This window comes from Tamandua tetradactyla, chromosome X, assembly GCF_023851605.1.
Source record: "Tamandua tetradactyla isolate mTamTet1 chromosome X, mTamTet1.pri, whole genome shotgun sequence".
NCBI classification, from domain to species: domain Eukaryota; kingdom Metazoa; phylum Chordata; class Mammalia; order Pilosa; family Myrmecophagidae; genus Tamandua; species Tamandua tetradactyla.
The window spans coordinates 48,958,317-48,978,209 of NC_135353.1; the positions used below are offsets into that span (position 1 = coordinate 48,958,317).

Genomic DNA, 19,893 nt, shown 5'->3' on the forward strand with positions numbered 1-19,893 from the left:
GGAAAGAATTTCAATGAGCCAGCTAAAATATATTAAGTTAACCAAAATACTGCATTTACCAAGGATGGTGGTTATTTGAGTTTTGCTTTATTATAAATTATAACTGAGGGATTTCAAAGTGGCAAAAAGAGTAGAAGTCTAATAATTCCCCTCTTGAATGTTTCCTTTGAATTCTAAACTTACCACGGCAACATTCGAAAATCCCCAGAGAAGTCTTCATACTTGTAGTTCACCACATGCCAATCTGTGCTGTAGGTTTTAATACACTGAAAAAAAATGGGAATCTTTAATTAGAAATACAGAAAAAGAAGAGATTTTGAAGATGGCAGCTTAGTAATGTGTGCATTTTAGTTCGTCTTCCAGACCAATTACTAAATAACCAGAAACCGTACAGAACAGCTCCTGCAGCCACATTAGTGACTGGACACACAGCGTACCCCACTCTGGACCAGCTGGACCGGCTGTGGGCCCCCCCCAGAACGGTGAGTTCCCCAAGGCACAGCAGCCGGCACCCTTCCCTCACAGGCTGCTTCCCAGAGGGGAAAGGAAAGGGACTTTACCAGCAGCAGGGTCTGAGCCCAACCAAACGCCAATTGTGGAATTAATTAACAAATTCTGACTACTAAAAATAGGCCCCCAGCTCAGGTGAACCTGGTCAAAGCGGAGGTCGCTCATTTTTGCCCCCGTGCCAAGGGGGCAGGGCTGACAGAAAAAGAAAAAAAGAAAAGAAACAGAGGTTTTTGTGGCTGTGTTTCTACAAAGGCTTGACTGCCTTTGGATACAGTGGCAGGGCTTCTCAGGCTGCAACTGCCCCAGGCATAGGCAGAAACAAGCCCATTTGAGGACCTGTCTGAAGCCTGGGCCTTCCCCAGGGGAGGGGTGAAGCCCAACTCAGGTGGAATCCCTCCCTCAAGGAATTCAGACCCCAGGGCTTAGTATTGAAGCCATTAAAACCAGCCTACAACCTCTCCTCCGTCTCCACTACGCCCCCAGCTGGGAGAGTCTGCCAAACTTAAAGGTACCGCATCATCTTATGCTGGTGGGACCTGCAGTCAGACAAGTGCCACCTACAGGGCAGGATAAGAAAAACAGAGTTCAGAGACTTCACAGGAAAGTCTTTCAACCTGCTGGGTCTCATCCACAGGGAAAACTGACACAGGTGACTCCTTCCCCCTGATAGTAGGCCAGTTTGATCTGGGAAAATCCGGCTGGGGTCTATAATACCTACGTAGACACTCCTAAGGGGGGGGCGGGGGGGGGGGGGAGGCACCATACAAGCAGGGCAAGAAACAAGAACTGAAAAATTCTCCTCTGTTAAACAAAACCTGAGCTAGATGTCCAGAGAAGGCTGAACTGAATGTCAAAGAACACAAAGACAACAAATTCATCCAGCAAGAAAACCTTAGGTAAAAGAAGTGAAAGCAATCTCCAGAATAAATTAATTAAGGGAATTAAATGTCTAGACGCCAGCAAAAAATAACAAATCACACTAGGAAAATTGAAGACACGGCCCAGTCAAAGGAACAAACCAAAAATTCAAATGAGATACAGGAGCTGAAACAATTAATTCAGAATATGCGAACAGACATGGAAAACCTCATCAAAAACCAAATCAATGAATTGATGGAGGATATAAAGAAGGCAAGGAATGAACAAAAAGAAGAAATCAAAAGTCTGAAAAAAAATCACAGAACTTATGGGAATGAAAGACACAGTAGAAGAGATGAAAAAAAAACAACGGAAACCTACAATGGTAGATTTCGAGAGGCAGAAGATAGGATTAGTGAAACGGAGGGCGGGACATCTGAAATCCATCAAGAAAAAGAAAATATAGGGAAAAGAATGGAAAAATACAAGCAGGGACTCAGGAACTGAATGACAACATGAAGAACACAGATATGTGAGTTGTGGGAGTCGCAGAAGTAGAAGAGGATGGAAAAGGAGGAGAAGAACTAATGGAGGAAATTATCACTGAAAATTTCCCAACTCTTATGAAAGACTTAAAATTACACATCCAAGAAATGCAGCAAACCCCAAAGAGAATAGATCCAAATAGACGTACTCCAAGAAACTTACTAATCAGAATATCAGAGGTCAAAGAGAAAGAGAGAATCTTGAAAGCAGCAAGAGAAAACCATTCCATCACATACAAGGAAAGCCCACTAAGACTATGGGTAGATTTCTCAGCAGAAACCATGGAGGTAAGAAGACAGTGGGATGATATATTCAAATTACTAAAAGAGAAAAATTGCCAACCACGAATTCTATATCCAGCAAAACTGTCCTTCAAAAATAAGGGAGAAATTAAAACATTTTCAGACAAAAAAATCACTGAGAGAATTTGTGACCAAGAGACCAGCTCTGCAAGAAATACTAAAGGGAGCACTAGAGACAGATACAAAAAGACAGAAGAGAGAGGTGTGGAGAAGAGTGTAGAAATGAAGACTATGAGTAAAGGTAAAAAGAAGGAAAATTAGACATGACATATAAAATCCAAAAGGCAAAATGGCAGAAGAAAGTACTACCCGTACAGTAATAACACTAAATGTTAATGGATTAAACTCCCCAATAAAAACACACAGACTGGCAGAATGGATTAAAAAACAGGATCCATTTATATGCTGTCTACAGGAAACAAATGTTAGACCCAAAGATAAACATAGGTTGGGAAAAGATATTTCATGCAAATAACTATCAGAAAAGAGCAGGAATAGCTACACTAATATCCAAGAAATTAGACTTCAAATTAGCTAAAGAGACAAAGAAGGATACTATGTATTAATAAAAGGAACAATTCAGCATGAAGACATAACAATCATAAATATTTATGCACCGAACCAGAATGCTCCAAAATACATGTGGCAAACACTGAAAAGAGAAATAGACACATCTACCATAATAGTTGGAGACTTCAATTCACCACTCTCATCAATGGAGAGAACATCTAGACAGAGGATCAGCAAAGAAACAGAGAATTTGAATAATACAATAAATGAGCTAGACTTAACAGACATTGATAGAACATTACACCCGACAACAGCAGGATACACCTTTTTCTCAAGTGCTCATAGATCATTCTCAAAGATAGACCATATGCTGGGTCACAAAGCAAGTCTCAATAAATTAAAAAAAAATTGAAATCATACAAAACACTTTCTCGGATCATAAAGGAATGAAGTTGAAAATCAATAATAGGCAGACTGCCAGAAAATTCACAAATATGTGGAGGCTCAACAACACACTCTTAACCAACCAGTGGGTCAAAGAAGAAATTACAAGAGAAATCCTTAAATATCTTGAGGCAAATGAAAATGAAAACACAACATATCAAAACTTATGGGATGCAGCAAAGGCTGTGCTAAGAGGGAAATTTATTGCCCTAAATGCCTATGTCAAAAAAGAAGAAAGGAAAAAAAAAGAAGAAAGGGCAAAAAAATCGAGGAATTAACTGTCCACTTGGAAGAACTAGAGAAAGAACAGCAAACTAATCCCAAAGCAAGCAAAAGGAAAGAAATAACAAAGATTAGAGCAGAAATAAATGAAACTGAGAACATGAAAACAATTGAGAAAATCAATAAAACCAGAAGCAGGTTCTATGAGAAAATCAATAAGATTGATGGGCCCTTAGCAAGACTGACAAAAAGAAGAGAGATGATGCAAATAAGTAAGATCAGAAATGGAAGAGGACACACAACCACTGACCCCACAGAAATAAGGGAACTAATGACAGGATACTATCAACAACTTTATATTAATAAATACAACAATGTAGATGTAATGGACAACTTTCTAGAAAGGCATGAACAAACAACTTTGACTGAAGAAGAAATAGACAACCTCAACAAACCAATCACAAATAAAGAAATTGAATCAGTCATTAAGAAGCTTCCCAAAAAGAAAAGTCCAGGACCAAATGGCTTCACATGTGAATTCTACCAAACATTCACGAAAGAATTAGTATGAATCCTGCTCAAACTCTTCCTAAAAATTGAAGAGGAGGGAAAGCTACCTAACTCATTCTACGAAGCCAACATCACCCTCATAACAAGCCAGACACAGATACTACAAAAAAGAAAACTACAGACCAATCTCTCTAATGACTATAGATGTAAAAATCCTCAACAAAATTCTAGCAAATCGAATCCAGCAGCACATAAAAAGAATTATACATCATGACCAAGTAGGATTCATCCCAGGTATGCAAGGATGGTTCAACATAAGAAAATCAATTACTGTAATACACCATACCAAGAAATCAAAGCAGAAAAACCACATGATCATCTTTTTTTTTATGATCATCTTGATTGATGCAGAAAAGGCATTTGACAAAATTCAATATCCTTTCCTGCTGAAAACACTTCAAAGGATAGGAATAGAAGGGAACTTCCTCGACATGATAAAGGAAATATTTGAAAAACCCACAGAAATATCATCCTCAATGGGGAAAAACTGAAAACCTTCCCCCTAAGATCAGGAACAAGCCAAGGATGTCCACTATTACCACTATTATTGAACATTGTATTGGAAGTTCTAGCCAGAGGAATTAGACAAGAAAAAGACATGCAAGGCATCAAAATTGGAAAGGAAGAAGTAAAACTCTCACTGTTTGCAAATGATATGATAGTTATGTCGAAACCCCCCAAAGATCCACAGCAAAACTATTAGAGCTAATAAAGGAGTTCAGCAAAGTGGCAGGTTACAAGATCAACATTCAAAAATCTGTAGTGTTTCTATACACTAGTAATGAACAATCTGAGGGGGAAATCAAGAAACGAATTCCATTTATATTTACAACCAAAAGAATAAAACATTTAAAATAAATTTAACTAAAGAGACAAAAGACCTATACAAAGAAAATTACAAGAAAATGTTAAAAGAAATCACAGAAGACCTACCTAAATAGATGGAAGGGCATACCATGTTCATGGATTGGAAGACTAAATATAGTTAAGACATCAATTCTACCTAAATTGATTTACAGATTTAATGCAACACCAATCAAAATCCCAACAACTTACTTTTCAGAAATAGAAAAACCAACAACCAAATTTTTCTGGAAAGGCAGGGTACCCCAAATAGCTAAAAGTATCCTGAGGAAAAAAAATGAAGTCAGAGGTCTCATGCTACCTGACTTTAAGGCATATTATGAAGCTACAGTGGTCAAAACAGCATGGTACTGGCATAAGGATAGATATATTGACCAATGGAATCGAATAGAGTGTTCAGATATAGACCCTCTCATCTATGGACAATTGATCTTTGATAAGGCAGTCAAGCCAACTCACCTGGGACAGAACAGTCTCTTCAATAAATGGTGCGTAGAGAACTGGATATCCATATGCAAAACAATGAAAGAGGACCCATACTTCACACCCTATACAAAAGTTAACTCAAAATGGATTAAAGACCTAAATATTAGGTCCAAGACCATAAAACTATTAGAAGAAAATACAGGGAAACATCTTACAAATCTTATAATTGGAGGTGGTTTTATAGACCTTACACCCAAAGCAAGAGCACTGAAGAAAGAAATGACTAAATGGGAACTCATCAAAATTAATCATTTTTGCACATCAAAGAACTTCATCAAGAAAGTAAAAAGACAGCCTACACAATGGGAGACAATATTTGGAAACAACATATCAGATAAAGGTCTAGTATCCATAATTTATAAAGAGATTGTTCAACTCAACAACAAAAAGACAGCCAATCCAATTACAAAATGGGTAAAAGACTTGAACAGACACTTCTCAGAAGAGGAAATACAAATGGCCAAAAGGCAGGTGAAGAGATGCTCAACTTCCCTGGCCATTAGAGAAATGCAAAGCAAAACCACAACGAGATATCATCTCACACCCACCAGAATGGCCATTATCAACAAATCAGAAAATGACAAGTGCTGGAGAGGATGTGGAGAAAGAGGCACACTTATCCACTGTTGGTGGGAATGTCAAATGGTGCAACCGCTGTGGAAGGCAGTTTGGTGGTTCCTCAAAAATCTAAATATAGAATTGCCATATGACCTGGCAATACCATTGATAGGTATCTACTCAGAGGACATGAGGGCAAGGACACAAATGGACATTTGCACACCAATGTTTATGTCAGCATTATGTATAACTGCAAAGAGATGGAAACAGCCAAAATGTCCATCAACAGATGAGTGGCTAAACAAACTGTGGTATATACATACAGGGACTATTATGCAGCTTTAAGACAGAATAAAGTTATGTAGTATGTAACAACATGGATGGACCTTGAGGACATTATGGTGAGTGAGATTAGCCAAAAACAAAAGGACAGATACTGTAGGGTTTCACTGATATGAACTGACATTAGTGAACAAACTTGGAATATTTCGTTGGTAACAGAGACCATCAGGAGATAGAAATAGGGTAAGATATTGGGTAATTGGAGCTGAAGGAATACAGATTGTGCAACAGGACTGAATATAAAAACTCAGAAATGGACAGCACAATATTACCTAACTGTAATACAATCATTTTAAAACACTGAATGAAGCTGCATGTAGAATGATAGAGGGAAGAGGGCTGGGGACATAAATGAAATCAGAAAGAAAGATAGATGTTAAAGATTGAGATGGTATAATCTAGGAATGCCTAGAGTGTATAATAATAGTGACTAAATGTACAAATTTTAAAAATGTTTTTTCATGAAGAAGAACAAAGGAATGTCATTACTGCAGGGTGCTGAAAATAGATGGTAATTAATATTTTAAAATGTCACCTTATGTGTGAGACTAAAGCAAATAATGTTTATTTGGTACAAAATTTATATTTTGACTAGTGCATTTCCTAATATAACTTATGTAGATAGCTTGATTGAACACCACAAGTACTTGGAATCTTGGGTAGGACATGAGATTTTGTTGGTCTGTCCAGGTGATGCCCCGATGAATCCCAGAGTGATTTGATCAGTGAGTGGAAAAGTATTTGCAAAGTCCCCTTCAGGGAATGGTGACAGCGGGGAGAAATTCAACTTCCCCAAGTTGAATTCTTGATATTCTCACAAGTAGTGTGGACAACAAAACTATAGGCTGAGTTCCCAGTCTTGGGGTTTGTTCATGTGAAACTTAACTCCACAAAGTATAGGTGAAGCCTACTTAAAATTTAGGCCTAAGAGTCAGCCCCAAGAGAGCCTCTTTTGTTGCTCAGATGTGGCCTCTCTCTCCAGCCAACACAACAAGCAAACTCACCACCCTCCCCCTGTCTGTGAGGGACATAACTCCCAGGGGTGTGAACCTTCCTGGCAACATGGGACAGAAATCCTAGAATAAGCTGAGATTCAGCATCAAAGGACTGAGAAAAACTCTAGAATGAGCTGAGACCCAGCATCGAGGGATTGAGAAAACCTTCTCGACCACAAGGGGGAAGAGTGAAATGAGACAAAGTGTCAATGGCTGAGAGATTCCAAACAGAGTCAAGAGGTTATCCTGGAGGTTATTCTTACACATTAAGTAGATATCACCTTGTTAACCAAGATGTAATGGAGAGGCTAGAGGGAACTGCCTGAAAACGTAGAGCTGTGTTCCAGTAGCCGTGTTTCTTGATGATGATTGAATAATGATATAGCTTTCACAATGTGACCGTGTGATTGTGAAAACCTTGTGTCTGATGCTCCTTTTATCTACCTTATAAACAGACGAGTAGAACATATGGAATAAAAATAAATAATAGGGGGAACAAATGTTAAAATAAATTTAGTTTGAAATGCTAGTGATCAATGAAAGCAAGGGGTAAGGGGTATGGTATATATAATCTTTTTTCTTCTGTTATCATTTTATTTCTTTTTCTGTTGTATTTTTATTTCTTTTTCTGAATTGATGCAAATGTTCTAAGAAATGATGAATATGCAACTATGTGATGATATTGTGAATTACTGATTATATATGTAGAATGGAATGATCATATGTTAATGTTTTTGTTTGTTGTTAATTTTTTAATTAATAAATAAATAAATTAAAAAAACTTTAATGCAGCTGGGCACTGACAAATGTGAAAAAAAAGAAATATAGAAAAGTACACATACATCTACTTATTAAAAGCCTGATAAATTGGCAGATTATATTTTATAATCTTTTGTTGAAACCGGGACATTCTGATATTTTAATGTGTTATTGCTGGAATTTAGACTCCTTAAGCTTGCAACAATCTGGTGTTATAACAGAGCTTTCCTTGAATGCCAGGAACTAATAATAAAAAGGGAGGGAGAAAACAACTTTCTCAGTCTTTGCAGATCGGCCTATGCTATCTCCCTCAGAGCTTAGTCAAACAGTGAGTTTAGACAATATTAGCTTGAGGTCAAAGTATAGGGTCCTCCCAGGTCTTTTCTTTGCTTGCATCTTGTCTTGGGCCCATGTGTGTCCCTTCTACCCTAGGAAAGTGCTTCCTCATAGTTCCAGGCACTATACTGTATGTCCCATAGCCAGCAAACTTTTGCCCCAGTCAGCTGTGATTTGACTGCTCTCCCACAGGAGAACTCTCTGAGCCACCTCTACGTGCAGGGCAAATTCTAAGATTGTAAGCCTGTGAAAAGCATCCTGTTTCGATCCTACCAGTTGCCACCAGATAGACTGCACAGATATACATACTCCCAGCATGTGCAGGAGGGTTTCTCTGTTCCCTCCAGAACTGGGACCAGAGACATGCATTGGGCTCCACACCAGGCCAGTAAGGAGACAGGAAGGGATGGAGAGGGGCAGGGTCAGCCAGGGTACCACAAGATCCTACTACTTTTTTTTTGCATGGACAGGCACTGAGACTCGAACCTGGGTCTCCGGCATGGCAGGTGAGAATTCTGGATCTTACTACTATTTTTTTTTTTTTTTTTACATGGGCAGGCACCGGAAATTGAACCTGGGTCTCTGACATGGCAGGTGAGAACTCTGCCTGCTAAGCCATGGTGGCCTGCCCCCTACCACTTTTAAGTTGCCTTTTTCTTGAGGCACTTGACCTGCTCCTGCAACCCTTTAACTCTTTCCTGGAGCTCTGAGAAAGCTGTTTCTGTCAGTTCTTCCTGCTTGTTCACAGTTTTCTGGGGGAAGGATAGAGCCCTACAATATGTCACTCCACCATCTTGTTCGGGGTGGGTCGAACATGCCTTTTTAAAAGATTATTCTGACTGTTGTGGAGTATGGAGTTTGTGGGATCAAAACGCCTTGACAGACTTTTGAAAATCATTTGGGAAATGCTGGTAATGGGTTCTTCCTTTCGGGAATAACTGTGTCCTCTTTCAACCAATTGGCCGCAATAAATTTCAATTCATATGCCCTTCTGTAAACCCTGACTCCACATCCTGAGCGTACTCAAATCGGAAAGCAAAAGACTAAACAATCTATTTGTGAAAAATATTTAAGCTGTATCCTCTTTATCACATTTTATAGACTTGTTAGTTGGTTGAGTTATTGTAACTCTGTTTTCCATTTACACCAAATTAAAAATATATAAAATGCATGATTAATGTCCTTCTGTGGCACTTGAGCCACTTACCTCTTTGACAAACAAACTCTGGGCTCTTTTTTCAGCATCTTCTGGTACTGTGGACTGCACCGTTCTGCGTTGGCGATTTATCACTGAGATCTAAAAGACAGAGAACATTCTTGTGGTAAGAACTGACTTACTAAATTCAGTTCTTTAAAGAAGTGCTTCTGAACTCACAGATATATCTTCCATTGGAAACATAAGCAAGTCTCTGAGTGGGTCACTGTAAATCTGGGTTTTTCTTTGAGTGACAACATTCTCATAGTCCAGGGGCTCAACAACTTTGGTCTTTTCCTTTACAAGAGAGAAAAAAAAGTTACAGTCAGACACACAATAGAAAAATGTCTCTATTGACTAAAGATAAATTCTTTCACAAAAGAAGGGAATAGTGATAAGGACCTAAAGGAGATGCTTTTACAAGGGAAATATTCTCCATACCTAGACACACACATTAAATGCACACATGCACACACACATAGACTCCACTCTGCTTATCCATGTGCCTTTCTAAACATTCATTTAATTAAAGTAAACCAAAAAGTGGCATATTTAGAAGACTGTCCATTTGTATTTACTGAAAATGCACTATTCACCAGATAGCTGAAAGAGAGAAAAGATCAGCATTTAAATGTCTACTCTGTACCAGGCACACTTTCCAAAGGATACATCAAACACCAGCACAGTTGGGGAAAGTATGGGTACTGGAGATGCCTGCTCCAATGAGTAAGGCATGAAAGAGTGAGGTTCCAGGCAGCAAAGACAATGGACCCTTGTTGGGTTTCCAGACGACCTAGCCACTAAATAGAAGGGCTCACACTGAGGCTAAGGGTATAAGAAGCAGGGTCAATGACACAGAGACATCCAGGATGTGACTTAATAAGAGTGATAATAGAATTTATTGAGCTCATTCTATATGCCAGGCACTATGCTAAGTGCTTTCTGTACATGGTCTCATGCTATATTAATAATAACTATGATACAGGTTTAATCATTACCCCAATTTTACAGATGAGGAAGCAGCCTTCCAGTTAAGTAGCTGGCTCACCTTCAGAACTAGAATTCAAACTCGGGTCTGTGACTGCAAATGCTCTGCTCTTTACATATCACACAGCCTTTCCTCCCCTGAGAAATACATGAAAATACCAACTTGCGAGGCACTGACCTTGGAATAGGATCCCACCACCCACCTTCCCACCTTTTCTCCTTCATTGAACTTCTTATACGACTACCTGATATGATATATATTTTACTTCTCTATTTGACGGCAGGGATTTTTACTGCTAACACCAGCACCCAAAACAGTTCCTGGCACACAGTCAGCACCCAATCACTAATTGCTAAATGAACTTTGAGACCTTCAGATTTAACTGGTGCCATGTTTCAACATACTTATCTCAACCAAGATGGGTATTTATTAGTGATTTCTAATAATATTGTTTTACTTAAACTAAATTTTAAAAAATAATTTTATAATAAAAATTGTATGGTGAAAACAAATTTAACACATATTAGAACTTAGAATCAAGTTTATATCATATTTGTGTACATAGTTGTTGTGGCAGTATCCTATATACTGTATCCATACAATAGGCCACAGCTTTAGCAACATATTTCAAAGGCATTGCAAAGTTTCTTCTATAAGATTACGTAGAAAGATTAAAGTAAACCATTTTAATCAATGAGAATTAGCATTTGACAAGTCTAAAAGACACCAACAAAGTTATAACTTTTTAAAATATTTTTATTGATAAAACAGCATTCAAACACGAACATTCTTAACATACAGACATTCCATACATGGTATACAATCAGTGGCTCGCAATATCATTACATAGTTGTGTATTCATCACCATGATCAATTTTTTGAACATTTGCGTCACTCCAGCAAAAGAAATAAAAACGAAAAAAGCAAAAACCCATACATCTCATATCCCTTACCCCTCCCTCTCATTGACCACTAATATTTCCATCTACTCAATATATTTTAACCTTTGTTCCCCCTATTATTTGTTTTTTTTTAATATCTTAAAACTTGATTTATATTCTGTTTGAGGTGATGAAAAAGTTTAGGTAATGGATGTTGGTCATGTTTGCACAATATTGCAAATGTAATTAATACCATCAAATTGTGCCTATGTGGCTGAAATGGCAAATTCTGACTTATATACATGTTACTGCAATATGAAGCTTTTTTAAAGTTAAAGGAGGAAAATAAAATTTGCATCTGTAGCCGTATGCTTATTGGAAGAATATTTCAATGAGATCCAATTAAGCAGATCATTCCACTCATGCCTGTGAATACTAATACAAAATGAGTTGAAACAGAAGAAAAATCTCCCATTTCAGGAACTCAGAGATTTTTCTAATAGGAAAGTTAAATCCCTTGCTTTTATGGACCCAAGCAAAAGGAAACTGTGACTACATCTTCCAGGTCTAACACCTTGACTTTGAGATTAATTTCTTAGAAAAATTAAATGAATAAAACCCCATTCATGAAAGCTAGCCTTAGGCACTGAAAAGAACTTAAAAGTATTTATTATCCTAATACAGACTGTAAAAACAGACCCTCAAATCTCAATGTTTAACTTGTTGAATTAGCAACTGTTAACTTTTTGTACAATAACTTTCTGAGTACCTTCAAGTAATTTTGAAAAACAAAAAAGCAAAAACTCCTTCTACTTTCTAATGCAACTGTTAAATTAATATGGAAAAGCACAGATCATAATAAGTCACCTGTTTAAATGTACAGTATATGTCTTCAGAAAATAAAACTTACAGCTCCCCATGTGCTTTGAGAAACCTATATTCATGCTACAGAAAACAAGCTTTCACTTTACATTTAAAATTGATCAACTAAGCTTTCCTGAGTCTTCTTCCTAATTCCATTTTCAGGGGTAGCTGTGCACCAGAGAAAGCTGGGGTGGCTCTCGTGCGTCATACTAAGCTTCCCCTAAATGACAGACGTAAGCCTGTGAATCAGCCTTCATTGCTGTAAAAAAGAAGAAAAGGGACTAAGCTACCCTTTCTGCCACAATTTTCTTCAACAACCCTGTCCTGGGCATTAAAAGCAATATTCAAACTGGTAATGGAAGAGAAAGAACTGCAGTAAGAGTCAGCCCAAAGAAATAAACCCTACATTTCTATTCCAATAGAATTCTGCTTTGGGTGCACGGATGGTTCAGCGGTAGAATCTTGCTTTCCATGTGGGAGACCCGGTCTCGAATACCAGAACATGCACCAAGCCCCCCCGCTACACAAAATAATTTAGAATTCAGTTTTAACTCTGCTGGTGCAAGGTTAAGGAAAACCTTTGAGTTTGTGAATGATCATGATTTAAGTGATGGCTCTGCCCAGTGATCTAGAACATATTCCTTATCTAAGTTTCCTGTTTAGTGTTATGGTATTTTTAGACTTATACAGTCACTCTAAATATAGTTTCTATCACAAGAAAAAGGGTCTCTCTTTCTCAGGTTTGTGATTTATCTTTCCTGCCAGTTGATGCACTGATTGACTTCTGTAAAGGTACCTTTTATAATTCAAGAAGCCTGAGTTAACACAAACAATACTTTATAAACATTATTCAGACAATACCAAGTTTCCACTATCTAATTCTATGCAGTTCTGTGGCAGCGTTAAGTAAAAGGCAAAAGCATTTATGCAATCTGGTGCGAAGCAAGCATATGTTTCAGTCTTCTCTTCCTAAGCAGTGACAGCAAAACCGTCAACCTAAATTTGGAACCCTTTCAGTTTTCACAAAGGAAAAAAAAAACCAAACAGTTTGCCTTTGAAAGTTCTCATTCACTGATCTCTTTCTCAGTATGGAAATAACTTGGAAGTGATGTTATTAGTATTTTTGTTGTTGTTTCATTTGGAAGAGCACTTTATAGTCTTAAAAAAAAACAACACTTTCATATGCATTCTATCCAGATTTTTTTCATCAAAAATCTGTCAAGTAGGCAAGGAAAATACCATCTTTCAATTGTACACCTGAACAAAATGGCTCAGAGGGCTCAAGTTCATTTGTCTATATCTAATAGCAAATCAGGATTTAAAACCCAAGTCTTCCCACTCCTAGTCCTTTTCTTTCTATTACCAGCATTGCCCCAAACTTGCTTATTCACACAGAATCTTCATGATTTTTGCTGGACCTTCTGCACAATCATTCACTTCACAATTTTCTTCAAATCAAGTCTCTTCTTCGTTTAAATGCATTTATTGAAAAGGAAACTTTCTCTAACCCCCCAAAATGAAAATAAATCTGCATTTTCCTAACACTTATTAAAATAAAATAAAAATGTCACTCTTTGTTCTACAGTGTGGGACCCAGTAAGTACACTCTTCTATGCTTACTCAGGCCATTAAGGATGAAATCTAAATGGACTTCATGTGTAAACCCAAAAACTCTAAAGAAATGCATGATTTCACGACGTAGAATTTCTAATGCAGGAGGAAGTGGTAGAGGAGTTTAAAAAGGAAGCTCATTAGTAAAGATTCTGTTACAATCTGCTTCTTGGTCCAAAAAACAAAACATCCTGAGACTCACCAACAGAATCAAATACTTTGACTTTATGATTTTGTAGCGGTTCCTCTACAGCCCCTGCATAGGATGACTGATCTTTCAGCATCTCCACATATAAGAATAATACCATGCTTGTGATTTCTAAAATAAATGTGTAAATTTGTATATGAATGTGTATATTCAACCATCAAACCATTAATGTATTTAAAAGCCCACATTCCTAGCAAGTCTGTACTAGCATTAAAAACTTAACCATATAATTTCATTTTCATTTAAAAGGCAATAATAACTGCATAATTATTTCTCCATAAACTACACAAGATCAGCCCAGTTACTTCTGCTTATATATTACACCAAAGGTCATTAGTTTACCAGTAAATCTTTTACTTTAGAAACTAGTTCTCCTTAAGAATTCAAAGAATGTCTCTTCTGCAAGTCAAAAGCGAACAGTAGCTTCATTGACTCTCTTGTACCACACCGGGGAGGGAAACCAGAACGAAGGCAGAAGGCTTAACAGCGGGCACAGGACCAATTAAAAAATATCCCTGCACCACCACCACTACCACTACCACCTCCTCCTCCAAATTAAGTTTCAGTGTAAGAGGGAACATGGCAACAACTGGTGCAAGAAACAGAATTATTGAACCAAAAGTTAGAAACTCATCATCATAGTGCTTTGGTCAGACTACAGTTTCAATGGCACCTAAACATTTTTAATTGAAAATATTTGCACTGGTAGTGGAAGAGAAGTGGAAAGAAATATCACACCCAAAAGGAGGGGTGACTCAGTGAGTCTCTTCTTCCTTTCATTTCTCTACCCTCCTCACTTGGAAATTTCTCCAGACCCCTAGGCATTTAAGTCAGTTTGTAGAACTTTTTCCACAGCAAATAGCTTTAAAAAAAAAAAAAACAACAATTAATACTCAGAGTGGCCACTGGGGCTATGAAATTTCTCTGACAGCATGCAAAAAAGGTGAGTTCTGTGTATGACACACTTATGGAGCCCCTGCTAACAGTCAGACCCTATGCTAGTACCTGGGAAGGCAAAGATGAAGAAGAAACTGACCCTGCCATCATGAAGCTCATAGTCTAATGGGGGAGGTAGATAAACCCTAGACATTCGAGGTAACCACAGAAGCTATCATAACTCAAAGCCCCATTTGGCTTCTGTGCACCTAACATACCCTCTGAGGGCCACATTTTCTTCCAACAAAGTGATTATATGTGTGATTCTTGCTCACTAAAGTATGTAAGCCATCTATTCACATTGCTGTCAATTATAAGATTTTTAGTATTATATGTCCTCCTATTTTTATTTTATTTATTTTATTTTAATATTGTCTCCTATTTTTATTCATAAATTCTCTAAGATCAGAGACTAGGCAACTGTTGAGAGTCATGGATGAGGGTAAGGAGCAGTGAAATTTGTGTTGTGATAAACAGAACTGAGAAACATCACTATGGTAAACTACAGGTTTCTAGAAGGGGACCTACAAGGCATGGCAACAAAGGAACCATAGCTATAAAGGAAATGTTTCAGAAGGTTTATATAGAGTATCTGACTTTGTTATGGCCCTGTCTTTTCTACATTGCATGACTAATCTTTCACCAGGTCACTTATTTCCCTCTTCCCCAAATGGAACTGCAAGAACTAAAGGAACTTTGAATTCATGTAATCTGATGATGATGCTAGAGGAGGGTGGGCTACCTGACAATGTAGACCCGACTATAGTTTTTTAAAGATTTGTTTTCAGGGCAAATTTTGGCACGGAAACCCAAAGAAAAACTGCATTCAATACAGACCTTTCTTAAAGCAAAGAGCTCAAGGAAGAACACACTTTGTACAAAATCACTGGGTTATGCTTATTCCTAACAGGGTATTCCTGTGATACCCTGACCTCCCCATCCCTCTCATCGACAGCCCTTAAATGTGGCATTTACTCATAGCCTTGCACTGGCACTAACCAGTTTTGTGGGTGACCGGTCTGCTTGGTCCTCAGCAAGAATGTAAACACCTGGAGATTGAGAAGTGTTTTGTATTTATTCTCTTCCCATTTACACTAAGCATTACTATATACCAAGCTAAACATTTTACATCTATTTCTTCATTTAATTCTCACACACACACACAAAACTCTGCAAGGGAGGTTCTTTAATTATGTCTATTTTACAAATGAGGAAACCGAAGCTCAGACTGTAGTAGCAGAACTGGGATTCAAACCTAATGAACTCCAGACCTATTAGGACACATAAACCTTTGTGTATCGAACTTAACCAAAACAAAACATTTCCCTTCCCATGCTCCTATAGCGATTTGTTTTCCCTTGGATGGATTTACATTATAAAGTGCTTCTAGGATCTACTAAAACTTACTCAAACTGTACTATCATTTTTACCAAAGTGAGACCATGCCTTCTTATTGCCCTGATAATGCTGAGCTTGGCTGGTTTAAGGAGCTTGGAGGGTAATTGGATAAAGAAGTTTGTGCTTTTAAGCTGTTGCTTCCAATTTAGCATTTGCCATCAAAGAGCAGGGATTAGCACCCTAGGTCTTTTACTTTGGGAAAAGGAGTTGGCAGATCCAACTTCAAGTGGGTAAGAATCAAATTACAAAACAAAACAAAACAAAAAACACCAGTAAGATATTGTCAAGGAACTGTGTCTAATTCATCTCCGTATCCTCCACAGAACCTAGAAGAGAACCGTGAGAACTACAAAGCCAGAAGCTTTGTGGTGCGTGAAGGAAAACCAGCTGAATGAATACAAAGAGACTGATCTTACACACTTACACCTTCCCAGCCAAAATGGCAGCACACGAGGAGAGAGAGAGCAAAGCATTAACATTTTCAGATTCCATAATTGAGGAACAACTTCCTGCTCTAAGTTTCAGTAAAATAAGGTTTTAAAGCTATTAAATCTAAAATAAAAAACATTGGGGAGAAATAAAACCCATTTTTCCCCCTTTTAGAGCTTTAGAAAAGGGAAGAAATCATTTTAAATACAACATTATTTTGCTCTTCCATGAGCTTGAGAACCTATAAACTCTATTTTTAAAAGTAAAAAGTCTCTACATATGTTATATGATTGGTTCAAAACCCATTAACAAATCTTTTTCAACACAGTCAACTCAAATATTATGCAAATAATGTACATAATCTGAAAATGAACAAACAGAATTTTGATGAAGTCTATACGCCAAAACTTCATTTTAAACAATAATTATAACTTCACTCACCATGCTGACTGACAGGTAGAAAAGATTATTTGAATTCAATTCCTCCTTGCTTTGTGCTCACTCTGTGCTAATGAGAATTTGAATGACTCAAAGGTAAGACAAAAAGAGGAAGAAAGTGAAAAGAATGGCTTGAATTAATTGAGAGAATGGCAAAGTACCTTTTCAAAACTAGAAGAGCATTGTTTATATTCTATGGCACACCATTATTAACTATATATATATAGTTGACTCTCTCCCTTCCTTTCTCTCTCTCTCTCTCCTCTCTCTCTCTATATGTGCCTTGGTAATATGTAATGACTTTCTAACAAATCAAAGAATTTAACAAGTTCACATAGACATTCGGAATTACTGCAAATAATTCTTTCATGCAGGTAGAAATTGCACCCACTCTGTGCCCATCAACTGATTTTTAACCTGACTTGAATCTTGTAAACTTGTAACAAGAAATGAAATCTCATTGATTTCCTGAATTTTATAAACAGAACCATAACATACCTTGCAATTCAAGCAGAACAAAATGTAAATTAAAGTGCACAGATGTTCCAAAGGTAGGTAGATTTAACCCGTTAAATTACTTACATTCAATGCAAACATATAAACATAAAGGTCTTGTCTGGATCATTTGAACACAGCAATATAAACCTATTCAAATTACAAAAGCTCTGTAATCTCTAAAGTAGTCTACTCAGCCCATTTATTTGCTCCTGATAATGAAGCAATATTTCTACTATGTATAAATATATATATTAATATATACACTAGTATTTTCAGCCTGTAACACTTAATGAGGTAATACATTTTAAAAGCCTTTAATATAAACAATGTGATAGTTATTTATCTTTTAAGTTTACATCTTTAAAAAGTCAGAAGACACCCTACTTCTTGGTATAATATTCCAGAATGTGGCAAACCTAACTCAAATTTATCCTATATATCCCAGTCATATTTAAATAGGTACACCTTCTTCAGCTAGGTTCCATTTTCTGGAGGTTGAGGTGAGGTAGGATTCTATTGAATATGTCTCACATTTTCCTATCCTATTGGCCCTAAAACGCCTTGAGCAAAGTATCCTCAGTGACCAGTCTACAATTACTCCTAGGTTGCTTTAGAAGGTTACAATTAAACTCAGAGCCTGTTATCTCATTAATACATTTTAATTATTTTCTCAAATCCTATCTACTTATCTCTTGCTCATCTCTTGCTTTCCTGTCCACATATACAGCCTGATAGGGTCTCACTGTGTTACAGCTCCTATAGTTTTATCCTCCCTCTATCACTAGAAAGGATGTTAAATAAGACCAGCATCCCTTAGACAATCATCACTTGGGTATTTATCTTTTTTACACATCTTCCTCCAAAAATAAAAATGTCTGGCCCATCTACAGTCTTTGTTTCTTTCTTTAAGCTAGTACTCTCACCATGACAAAACCCCCTATCACCAGAGAGACCATTTGAAAGAAAGAAATCTTAGGGGTGGACCCCTACGAAAGTGTTTTGAAAATCTTAAATAAACAACCTCGAGGTGATGAAAATGTTCTAAAATTGACTGTGGTAATGGATGTGCAACTATGTGATTATACTTAAAAGCCACTGAGTTGTACGCCTTAAACAGGTGAACTGTATGTATGTGAATTTATATCTTAATAAAGCCATTTAAAAAAAGAGAAAAATAACCTACTTGGTTTTACTTCCTTATCCCTAAAAAGACTCTATGTTCCCAGTACAGAAACCATGCTGCTCCTCACTAAAAAGGTAAGATTTCAAAGCCCAAGAATCCTACCCTATAGCCACAACTTCCAGTCTGGCCTAGTATAATAGTAAGACCTGCTGCTCTGCCATTCCCTGAGGGCTCTTCAGAAATACGAACTGTACAACAGCACACGGTTTAATTCTATATATTCACTGATCATCAAGCCAGGTGTCAGGCAGGGGGTGCAACAAAGATGGACAAGACATGGACCCAGTCCTTGGAGAAAGGGAAAGACAGGCCCCTAAAGAGAGAGCTAAAACTCAGCAGAGTAAGGGCTAAGATAGAGGACACAGAACAATGTGGACATCAGGTAAGGAAGGCTCAGAGAGGAGGCAGCATTTGAGTTGAGTCTGGAAAGACTGAATAAAAATTCCCATAGTGGGCAAGGTGAATAAAAAGGCATTACAAGTAAAGAAGAGAGCATAAGTATCAGCATGGAGGAATAGAAGCATGTGGTCAGCCAGTCTGGGGATGTACAGGATAAGGAGAAATGGCAGGGAGGAGCTGGAAAGACACAGTTATGGAGCGCCACGTATGCCAAGGCAATGAGTTTAGGTTGCTTCCTAGAGATAGATGATGGAGAGCCAGCAGAGGTTTTTAAGTGGGGGAATGACATGAACAGATGTTTTACTCATATTTACGCACTCAAAGCCAGAAGGTCAGACACTACAGCACTAATGGAAATTAATCTATAAAATGACAGCATAGGCTGAAAATGTACCCTATTGTTTATATTTTCCAGGAGCAATACACCAAATTATGGAAAAGTAGTCAGAACTGCATACAAAACAATTGAGGAAAATAAAGTGCTAGCCCTATTTATTTAAAGAGCCATTCTTTAAAAAGAGGTAGAGAATGCTTGTGCCTTCCTTGTGAGACAGAATTAGCCT

The 19,893-nt window shown here is 37.5% G+C and overlaps 1 protein-coding gene across 2 annotated transcripts in view; it reads right to left on the reverse strand.

Moving 5' to 3' along the window:
- Positions 1 to 19,893, reverse strand: part of DOCK11 (dedicator of cytokinesis 11) — a 218,988-nt gene that overhangs the window by 161,260 nt on the left and 37,835 nt on the right. For both annotated transcript variants that reach the window (XM_077146576.1, XM_077146575.1), the window contains exons 2-4: positions 9,678 to 9,794; positions 9,510 to 9,599; positions 184 to 266 (exon numbers count right to left, since the gene is read on the reverse strand). In XM_077146576.1, the coding sequence (XP_077002691.1) occupies positions 184 to 266; positions 9,510 to 9,599; positions 9,678 to 9,794 (290 nt within the window). The remainder of the gene's footprint in view (positions 1 to 183; positions 267 to 9,509; positions 9,600 to 9,677; positions 9,795 to 19,893) is intronic.